Source organism: Calypte anna, chromosome 1, assembly GCF_003957555.1.
Source record: "Calypte anna isolate BGI_N300 chromosome 1, bCalAnn1_v1.p, whole genome shotgun sequence".
Taxonomy (NCBI): domain Eukaryota; kingdom Metazoa; phylum Chordata; class Aves; order Apodiformes; family Trochilidae; genus Calypte; species Calypte anna.
The window spans coordinates 52,436,050-52,446,935 of NC_044244.1; the positions used below are offsets into that span (position 1 = coordinate 52,436,050).

Consider the following 10,886-nt stretch of genomic DNA (forward strand, 5'->3'; position numbering starts at 1 on the left):
GACAGGATCAGGAAAGAACTCTTTTATTTCCCATAAATACAGCAGATTCTTCGCGCCGGGCGTTTTGTTTTAAATCTTTTTGTTTGTTTTCTTCCATTTACAGAATTTTGCACTGAAAATATATACAAGTCTGTTCAAGAACCAAACAAGATCTGCAAAGAAAAACCCCCATACAAAACCCAGAAAAGAGACCAGAAAGGGAAGTAAAACGCAGCAGAAACCCAGCTTCCCCCTCTCCTCTATCACTTGCTGCCCCCGTCTCCAAGACACCTCAACCTTCACTGCCCCATCCCAAAGCCTGAGGCACCCCCACTCTCCTCCATCTCACACACACACACACACACACACACACCTCCTTCTACCTCTGGCAAGCAAACGTAGGGCAACAGCTTGCCCCTGGCTTTTAAGACCACGCAGGGATGGGAAGGGGCTCTTGTGGTCACAAGTCCCATGGGGACGGGGATCGCCTGGGATGTGCCAACCTCTGGTCTCTTCCGTGCCTGCAGATCCCTGCTCTTGTGTCACAGTGATCGGGTGACTGGGGGAAGCCCCCTCCCCGCTGCAGGGAGCCAGGCCTGCCCACGGCTGCAGGCAAAGGTGCACAAGGCACAGCTGTACCCCCCCCTCCCCATCCCCAGGTCCCCCCCAGTGCAGAGCTGGGCTCCCAGTAAGAGAGCTTACTGGTGCCCTCTGGTGACAGGTTGGGCTCCAGTCTCTCCCCCTCGACTCCCAGCTCATTACCTACCTACCCTACAGCAAGGTGGCACTGAAGAGCTCAGAAAACCCCTCACACACCACACTCTCCAGCCCAGCCAGGGGGAGGAAGGCCATGTCCTGCTTCCTCTCCCTGTTGGGCAGGAGGCTGTGGGGAGACTTGGTCCCCTCAGTACCCCCTTTCAGGACTGCCATGTGAGACGAAGTCCAGCAGCAGTCCCCAAGGCTTGCTGTGGTAGATGAGTACATGTAGGGAAGAGTGTGGGATTCCTCGCTGTGTGGGCTAAGTGCCCAGGAGCTCCCGCTGAAGGGGATAGGAAGGCACAGAGCAAACTCTTCCCAGCCCCCAGGCTCCCAAACCCCCCCCAACAGCTCTGTAAGCAGCTGGAAGGAGGGGGATACGGGAAGATCACTTCCTCCCCGACACCCCAGAAACAAAGCTACCTGCTCTCTGGAGCTGGAGGGACACCCTGTCTCTGTCCAGACTTCTTCCACACCAGCTCCAGTGTGATCCCATCAGACAGGGAACCACTTGGGGCGCAGCTCCAAGGAGGGGGCAAAGGGGGGCAAGAGGAAGCACCACAGAGCATGAAGCAGCTGAAGGGCTGGGAAGCATGGATGGGTAGACAAGGAAAAGGATCTTCCTTTGCTAGGCCTTGCCTCAGGCTGAGGCTGCTAAGCTCCCCATCCCTGTTCCCCACCGCCCCTTGGGAGAAAGCAGGGCTAGAGGCTGGACAGACTAGAGAGGGAGCGATGCCTTTGGAAGAGCAGGGAAGGCAACTGTTGACCTGCACGAAGATTTCCACTCCACTCCTAGTTTTGTGGGATGAACATCTCCTGGCATCTCTGCTCTCCTACTTCAGGCACGCTCCCTCTGGCCCTCGCCTGGCCGTCTGGAGAATAGACCGTGAGCAGCAGCCCCCACCCACCCTCCCCATCTCCTCGGGTTGCTCCAGCCCTGCAGGGCTGGCTTCCCAAGGACTCTGCAGTGTAGTGTCTGCAACGTGGGGCCCTAGAGGTTTCCCCAGGATTCCGGTGGGGGGAACTGATCCACATCCCCCATTTCATTGTAGGTTTGCTCTCCCATGGTGAAGGTCAGCTTGTACCGTAGCCTCACTTTCTCCTGGAGACAGGGGAGAAAGGATAAGCAGTGAAAAGTGTGGGAGGAAGAAAGTCATGAGGCACAAGAGCAGAGGGACTAGGGACAGGGGAACTGGGCTTTGCCCAGGCAGCAGAACCAGCCTGATAAGACCTCAGGGATGGTGCTGTTACCTTCTGTGGGTTAGCAAGCAGCAGGACTTGTGTGATGGCACTAGGGTGGATAATGGGGTTGAACGCCGGCAGCTCTGTGCCTGAGGGAGGCTGGAGCTTCACCTTCATCACCTAGGGGAAGAGAAGAGGATTCAACATTCCTGAGTGGGACTTGGCAGCCAGAGGTCCTGCTCCCCAATCTGGGGAGCTTCCACTGTCTAGTGAAAAAGAAAAATGTATGTGTGGAAGGCGCATAACTCCATCCCAGTCCCAAGGAGTTCTCTTCCTGCAAAGCGAAGGCACACTTGAGCCCAGCCTGGGGATCTCAGCCCCAGCAGCCACCTTACCTTGGGGACAGCAGACTGAAATACAATGTTTCGGATGGGCTGCGGGGCCGTGCTGAGCATGGAAATCACCACCACAAGCACGTCGGGCCTCTCGGGCAGGGCATCCTTAGCAAAGTGGAAGAGGACACGGAAGCCGTGCTGGTCATACACAGTCACAGGGAGGATGCTGCCTGTGGGAGACAGGCAGCACTTAGCTAGGAGAGACACAGCCCTGCAGCAACCTTTCCCCATCACCCAAACTATACAAAGTTGACAGATACCACCCCTCCTCAACCTCCACAAAAATCCAACCAGCAAGAAGTTTCCTCACATTCCTTCCTTCCCATGTTTTGTTCCACCTCCTTCATACCCTGTCAAGTTGTTTCTTGCCTGATCTGCCTGGCTCCCTGCCAATCAGTCCACCCTCCCCATGCTTGCCCTCCCCTCTTTCTCCCCATCTCACTGGGTTTGATTGACTCCAGAGGCACAGTGATGTTGGCCAGAGAGATCTCCTGGGGCAGCATGGTGGCAGGAGGCTGTGGTGGGACTGCAGCATTTCCTGGGGGTGAGGTGGCAGCTTTTGGAAGTGTAGCAGGGGCAGGTGGCTCTGAGGTCAGGGGCAGTGTGGGGTTAGGGGAAACACTCTGGAGCATAGGCAGAGCACTAGGATTGTGGGCTGTGGCGCCTGTAGAGCTGCTCCTGTTCTGGAGATCCCTCAGGGTGAGCCGGGGAGGTGGCTGTTGCTTCTCCCTGTAGGAAAAGAAAAGGTAAGGAGTGGGAACAGGGCACTGAAATGTCTGTGTCCAGCACTGCAGAAATGCAAAGGATGGGGAGAATTGTGAGACTGAACTACTCCTGCTTACCATCGCACTTGTTGAGACTCTGGAGGCAAAGACTGCTGCAGCAGAGTCTTGCCCAGGAGGTCCAGGTCATCCAGGCCACTGGTGTGAGGAGGTTTGGGGGAGGATGAGCCAGCATCTGCTTTGACTGTCGGTGTTGCTGTCATAGGGGCGATACTGAGCTCATTGCTATCCGATGACTGTAAAACGAGCCCACAGGAGAGGCCCCCAAGCAGGGTTGTGTATCAGCACCAACCACCAGACTGCCTACCCCATTTTCACCATCCCCACTTTCTGCCCAGCACGTTACCTGGAAGCTGTTCCAGCCACTGCTGTCACCAGCCTGGGCAGGATGTGGTGCTGGGTCATTCAGGCCTGTTTGGGGGTAAAAGCAAACACGAAGTTTAGCTATCGAGCAGGTAAAAGCATTAACTGGGGCCTGAATAAGACACAGAAACAGCAGGAATGAACCACCAATGTGGCCTTCATCTCTGGTCCCCAACCTTGTGTGGGGCAGAGCTGTGAGGGTGATAGTGTTTATTTTGCCCAGAGATCCTCATTTACAGTCTAGTTCTCACTACAGTTGGCACAGCAGTGAATACTATTGGGCTGACAAGCCCAGCTGACCATGTTGTATACTGCATGTTGTACTCAGAGCACCTGTCTTAGGAAGCAGACATTTTGATGGAAAAAGCAGGACCCTAGAGCCTTCTAGGACCAGCACTTCACAAAACTTCCATGTGAACACTTCCAGAAGTCCCATGTGTCTGTTGTCAGCTCGTGACTTCAATTGCAGAGTAAACTTGAGGAGCTAAGGGTGATCCATTCTTGTGATCCCATCTGGGGACAGCCATTGCACCATTCTTGATATACCTGCCAGGTCAGTTTCCCCAGAGCAAATCAGAGGATACTTCCTTGCAGGCTCACTCTACTAGTCAGGAAAACCTGGTGGTACTGAAGTTCAGTATCATAGCTGGGTCTTTTCCTCTTTCTCCCTCACACTAAGTGAAGGACCCCTCTTGGTCTGTCATTATTCACCTCTCACAGAGCTTGCTCTCATTCATGCTCATGCCACAAGGAGAACCATCCACACAGACAAGGTGAAGGAGAGAATAAAGAGGTTTTGCTCTGGTCTTCTCACCTAAAGACATGAGTTCATCATCCAGCAAGGAGACAGAGCCAGCCTGGTCAGGCATGGGGACTGCTGAGCCACCTGAAAGGGTGGGCAAGGCTGGGTAGGAAGGGCCTGTTGCTGGGAGATCCAGGCCTGACAAATCCAGGAGTGCTGAGGTGCTGCCTGAAAAGGAACAAAGTGAGAGATGGACGCTTTATCCAGTTCTTATCAAGTGTTCTGAGGCCAGTTCCCATCCTTCCTAAGACCCCTCTCTGCTTTCCCTTCCAGCTCCCTCTCTTCATGCATCAGTCATCTCCAGAAGACATTTCCTCATCTCATCAGCCCCACTCTGGCCTCCTGCAAATTTTACCTCTCTTCTCCTATCCTCTCATTCTCCTCTTACACTGTGGGAAACCAGCAACAGAGTCCCTGGTCTCAACCTTCCTGTCCCCATTCCCCAAGTCTTCTCACCTCGAAGTGGACCGGCCACAGTCTCCCCATTGATTTCTTCTCCCTGTACAAGCTGCTTGTAGAGATTGATCACCTGTGTCAGATTGTCATTGGCTTGCAGGATCTCCGCTGAAATGGAACAGGTGGGAAGGAAGTTTGGAAATCTTCAAGAATCAGAATGACTTTTATACCCACAGCTCCCTCTGTTCCTTCAAAGTAAGGGCCAAGGAGGTGACAGTAGCTCACTGCAGACAGACTGAAATTGTTGTGCAGGCTGCAGGAGGGTACACTGACACCCCGTGGCAGCCCCAGCAGTACACACCAGACATCATTTCCAGTGTGGAGTGGAGGAAGCCTGGAACCCTGCTGACTGCCACCACATAACCCCTGTGAGTGTTAAGCCACAGACTGACTGCCCCACAGCGAGCAGCCAGCCCCAGCAGAGCGGTGGCTGCTGATAAATCCCATTCCACGGGCAGCACAAGCACAGGCTCCCTGAAAGAAGATGAAGGAAGAAGGGAGACAGAGTGGGAAAGGGCCAAACGTGCTTACCCAGGGCTTCATCATTGTCTTCTGTGTCGCTGGCGAGCCGGAAGAGCATGGGCCTCATGCGCTCGCAGCGCTGATAGAGCTCCTGAGAGAGAAGAGAAAGGGGGGGCTGAGGGGAGCAGCAAGGTCCTCAGCTGGGGGTGCAAAACATGCAGGAACCTTATACAGGGGCAAGGATCACCCATCTTTGTTATGTTCAGGGAGGACACTGGATTAGCTTTCCTCACCTTCATTAGGTCCTCATTGCTCTCCATGGTCTCCCCCTTGCTGTAATTTGTCACCATCTCTGTCAGCAGCTTCACATTGTTGTTCACCTCTTCTATTGCATTCACCCTCTTGGAGATCTTCTCCATTCGCTTCTGGTCCTGGAGGGGAAGTACATGGGGAAGTATGTCCTTACTTTTGTTTGCAACTTGGAGGGGTGGAAGGTTGGGCCAGCCAACACACCAACTGCCTGGACTAAGGCAGAGCTACCCTGCCCTCAAAACAGCTCCCACTCCACTGGAACACTCCAGACCATCTTTGGGACTGCACTTCCCAAATACGAGTAGCCTTGCAGCAGATCTAGCACTGCAGCAGAGCTTGGGCCACAGAAAGCACCCAGAGCCATTCCCCTGAGTAGCCAATGGGTGGCAGAAATTACAAAGAGACTCTCGAGCAGCTGCTGCTGCAAAATTTTGGGCAGAAGCTCTTCTGCACTAGGAGAGCCACTGCTTCCTTGGTGCCAACCACTGCCACCCAGACCATGAGCCCTCCAACTCCCCTTCTCCCCATCCACACCTCCTGAACCATCTCCTTGATGAGCTTGTTGGCAGCCCGGAGGTCCTCAGGATGGGAACTTTTCAGGAGACGAGCCAGGATCTGCAAAAGAGAAGGCACCTCTGAGTCCAAGCTGAGGGGTGGCAGCTAGAGTCACTTGCAACACCAAAGACAGTGGAGTTACTGCTGCTCTGAACCCACATCTGGCAGAGGCAGCAGGCAATGCCAGCCGTTTGCAAGCCCAGCTGCAAGATCCTGTGGGCTATGTGGAGACAAGGGAGAGAAGAAATACAACTGGTCTTCCTTTTCTCCACTGTGGTTCTGGTTTTGCAAGAAAGGTCTTTCCCAGAAGGTCCCCTGCACTCAACACCTGCTCCTGTCTGCCTGTTATGCACCACGGAGACCCCGGAGCACAGAAGCACCAGTACTGAGAAAGCCAGAAAGCCTGGAAAATGCAGGAATTGCCATGGGATTGCCTGATGTTCCTACTCAGATTTCTTCACGTGCCCCTCTGCAGGTGCACCTGGCAAAGAGGGAGAGTTCCCACTTCCTCTCCCCACTTCTCTAGTCAGTGAAGAGTCCCCACAGGCCACCTAAAAAATCCTCTGTGACCCAAAATATTTCCCCTGCAGCAAAGTGGCATCACACCCCTGCTGCAGATATAGACCCAGAGGAGCCTAATCCTTGCTTAAATGCATCAGCACTGATAAAGCAGAGGTGTGTTTGAGTGGTGACACAATTCTGATGGGAAGGCAATACAGGATGAGCCCAGGAGGGTAGAAGTGGTTGGGCAATGAGCAGATTTCTGCGCTGGGGGTGGGGAAGAGATAACAGCAGGAGCACCTGGGGATGGGATTTAAACCTCACAGCCAGGTAACTCAGAAGCCTGGAGACCACACAGCAGCAAACCTCTCAAAATGTGTCAGCACTTCAAGCTGCCCGGCAGCTGAGTGCTCCAAAGGTCAAACAGACCCACGTCCCCCAGCTCTGGCTGTTTCCTTTGACACAATTCTAGAGTGGGCCCTCACTGTTCCTGCATTTTCTGAAGCACAACATGTGTGCCAGGGGTCTTGACACTTTCTGGATCTCCATCTCAGCAGGATGGGAGAGCCTGAAGCAGGGAAGATCTTGTGCTCCAGCCCTCTACTTGCACAGAACCCTTACCTTGGATTTCTCTTCATCATCAAAGATGATGTTCTTGGGCCGAGGGGGAGGTGGTGCTGGAAATGGAGCATCTTCAGGCAGTTTTGGGTCACATTTCACAATCCCTGCAGTATGGAACAACAGAGAGGTCACAAGGACTCACCCACTGAGGTATGGCACTGTCACCTGGGTAATTTTTTCCCTAATGGAACACCAAACTCATCTGGGACTGAGGGGTTTTGAGTCTGATCCAGGTACCCATTATTTTGGATTGTGTTTTCAGGTTAAAACTGCCCCTGACTCCCTGTAAATATCCTCTCAGAAAAACCCAGCATCAACTGCCAAAGCACTCGCAGCCTTGTAGCCCCAGACCTTTCCAATGACCCATCTCCTGTAGGTAGGGAACAAGCACATGTCCCCCTCAGCCAATGAATCTGTTTCAGATTCTCCCCAGACAACAAAAGAAGGGAAGGCAAACTGTCCATCCACCTTCTCCTCACAGACCACTACCTCTCACCTTGTTTCTTCAGCATCTGGTAGGCCTCGGAGATCTTCACCTCGTGAGGCAGCCCTAATGTCCAGCTGTACATCAGCTCCAGGATCTTCGACTTCACTTTTTCTGATGTCCGGCTGCCAAGATACTGGAGACACAAGAGATGAGGTGGCATGAAGCTGATCTGAGCCCTTGCAAGCCTGGCCTCTTCCTCTCCTCCCCTCCCCCAGAAGCGAGGAGACCGCTCCCAACAGCACGGAGAAGAGGAAAGAGGAAGCTCACAAGGTCCTTGCAACGTGTCCCAGGCTCTGCTTTCCTTCCACCACAGAAAACACCCAGGGTGGGAGAAATGCTGCACCAGCAGCCCCTCAGCAAGACACAGGGACAAGTGGGAAGGCTCAGGTGGGCCCCCTGTGACCTTGTGAAAGAAAGAGCCCTGCTTTGAGAAGCTGCTTGGCATGACAGCCTTCCAGAAAGCAGGAGAGAACAGGGCTGGGAGGGAAGGGCTGTGAGTAACAGGCTCCAGCACAAAGTGCCTGGCACCCCTTAGGGCCAGGTGAGTCCCAAATGACCAGCACCCAGCAGTGTGATCTCCAAATGTTACAGCTCTGCCCCAGAGCTGTGCACTCACTCTTCACCCGTGGGTCTGTCTGATGGGCACAGAGGAACACTGCACATTTCCAGCAGGGACCAATGGCCTAAGGCAGAGGACATGCTCTGGGGAGCCCAGCAACAGGACTTCAGGGTGCTGCCGCCACTGTCCCTGGCTATTCATCATCACTGATCACAAGCTGACTGGCAGAGGAAGGTTTTCCTTAGTCATATTTAGTCTGTGTTCCCTTAACTCCATCCTTGCTGGTGCTAATTGCCTTGGCTGAAGAGGAGAGCATGCACAGCTTGTTCTGCTGCAGGAGCAGCTGCACTGGCAGGGGAGCAGGTAATGACCTGGTGCTTCAGATGGACTTGTGAGAGCACCACCCACCAGGCCTAGGCTTGCCCTCAGAGTGTCTCAACCAGGCTGGGACACCCTGCAGAGAAATGGTCACCATGTCCAAGCTGAGGGAGGTTCCTGAGCACGGGCAGCACAGACAAGGCCTGACAGAGATGCAGGGAAGGTGACTCCAAGCACGCAGATGAGCTCAGTAGTCCTACAAGTGCTGGTTGCATCATGTCTGGCTGGCCTTCAGCCTCCTGCATCAGGTGAAACCTCACCTTCCCACTGGAAAACTCAAGGACTAAATCTCCTACTAGCACTGTCCTGTCTCTCCCACATCCCAGGGGGTGTGTTGACCTTTCTGCTCAGCTACTACTTCTTCCCCAAGCCTTCCTGGCCACCAGGCTCTGGTCCCCCTTCCAGCACGATTCCCTGGGACCCACCTTGGGTGACACCACTTTGATGAGCTCATTGAGGAAGCGGAATTTGCCCACCTCATCGTGGAAGCGTTTGCCACAGCTCTTCATGCAGGACTCCAGCACCTGGGGAGAGGGGAGCCCCAGCATGGGGTCAGCAGCAGCAGCTTCAGGAACCAGATCCCCCCCTCACCAGCCATGGAGAATGTGGCTATCCCCACAGACATGAGGAGGAACACGACCTGTCCCTCCCTGGTGGCCAATCACCCTCCCAGGGGGAAGAAGACTTTCCTCTTTGGAGGAAAAAAAAACAACTTGTGGAAGGGGATATACTTAAGGGAGCTCACAAATCTTGGGGTTTCACAGTGTGGATCTACAATGACATAAAGAGAACAAAAATCTTCCTATTGACTCCAATAGGCTATGATCCTTCCTAGGAACAAGGCCATTCCCACCAATCACCCTTCCTCTCTTATGAGACCACGTTTAGCCCCTCTCCCACCCAACAGCTCAGATGTTCCGAGGCTTTCTCAGAGGGAGTTCAAAGCTTCTTCAGTCAAAATGGAGCAATCCCACGCCCTGGCCCTCCACCTAGTTCTACCAGCCTGAAAATGCCCTTACCGTGAGGGCCTGGATAGCTTCCCATTCCTGTGGAGACTGGATCTTGTGGGCAAGAAGTCGGGTAGCAAGTGGAGGGCTGGAAGGAACATGGGAAAAAAAACCAAGCTAGCTGGTTATTGATGAAAAGCCTGGTACCTGTGTTTCTAGGTGGGAATCCAGGGTTGAAAAGCCTGTTGCAAATTTAAAGCACTGAGAAGGAACTAGAAAACAAGTTGGGATCTTCTGTTAAATGGACCAGGACTCCCCCACACACACGCACACTTTGAGGGGCTTTGTCACCTCTCAGGACAACCCCACTGAATCTTACTGTGTGAGCAACCGTGATCCAGAGCATCCTGGGGAAAGGAAGCAGCACTTACCCCTCCAGCTCCTTATTGAGCTGCTCACAGAAAGCATTGATACCTTCCCAGTCCAGGTCCTTGTTCAGGGGGCTTGTAGCTTTGTCTGCAGGAGGGAGAAGGGGAACGCTGAGGAAGTCTCCCCAGGCTCGCACCCCGTGGAGGGGAGGGGCACTACTGCTCCTTCCCTCCCAACTCCACCGGCTGCTTGGAAAAACACAAACCCCGACCACTAACATCCCCGACACCCCCCGAGAAACCACGGGGGGCGCCTGCCCACACCCTCCCTACCCCACGCGAAGTCGCAAGGTCGCATCCGCATCCCCCACACGGTGTGCTCAAAGCCACGGCCCAACCCCCTCACGCGTGGACCCTGCACCACACATCTGCCCCAAGCTGCCCCCTCCCCTCACAGCCGCGACACCCCCCTACCAGTGACCCTCAGCCCCCTCACCCCTTCCCTCGCATCCCAAAGCCTCTCCCCAGATTCCCCCTCGCTGTGGCGGCCGGGACGGGGACCACCCCCCCCCCCCTCCCCTCCCCTTGACACGACCCGGCCCCGCCGCACTCACTGATTCGCGCCTCCAGCGTCTCGGGCTCCATGGCGGAGGGGTCTTCAGCGGGGCAGGGCCGCGCCACCGCCACCCACCCGCCGCCCGGCCCGGTACAGCCGAGCCATGGAGAGCAGACCGAACCGAACCCTCTAGAGCGCCGCTCCGGCGGCCCTCAACCATAGAGAGACGGAAGTCCGCAGCGCAGAGCGCCTCCCCGGCGCTCAGCGCGCCCCCTGCCGTTTCCCCTCCTCGGTCACCGCAGAGTTGGGAAAAAGGAAAAAGGGAAAAGGGAAAGGGAAAGGGAAAGGGAAAGGGAAAGGGAAAGGGAAAGGGAAAGGGAAAGGGAGAGGGAGAGGGAAAGGGAAAGGGAAAGGGAAAGGGAAAG

At 54.7% G+C, this 10,886-nt stretch overlaps 1 protein-coding gene across 2 annotated transcripts; it reads right to left on the reverse strand.

Annotated features, from left to right (window-relative positions):
- GGA1 (golgi associated, gamma adaptin ear containing, ARF binding protein 1) lies at window positions 1-10,673 on the reverse strand. 2 transcript variants are annotated; one of them, XM_030453239.1, is made up of 17 exons: window positions 10,520-10,673; window positions 9,969-10,053; window positions 9,610-9,685; window positions 9,016-9,114; window positions 7,663-7,786; window positions 7,167-7,270; window positions 6,024-6,104; window positions 5,471-5,608; window positions 5,247-5,328; window positions 4,716-4,823; window positions 4,272-4,427; window positions 3,441-3,505; window positions 3,155-3,330; window positions 2,755-3,041; window positions 2,313-2,482; window positions 1,987-2,097; window positions 1-1,837 (listed from the first exon to the last, which is right to left on the reverse strand). In XM_030453239.1, exons 1-17 carry the CDS (start codon window positions 10,548-10,550, stop codon window positions 1,727-1,729), a joined length of 2,004 nt encoding a protein of 667 aa, XP_030309099.1. In that variant the 5' UTR covers window positions 10,551-10,673; the 3' UTR covers window positions 1-1,726. The 2 variants fall into 2 exon arrangements, with proteins under 2 accessions (XP_030309099.1, XP_030309091.1); XM_030453231.1 differs by lacking the exon at window positions 10,520-10,673 and adding an exon at window positions 9,336-9,361.
- Between the last annotated feature and the right edge of the window lie 213 nt (window positions 10,674-10,886).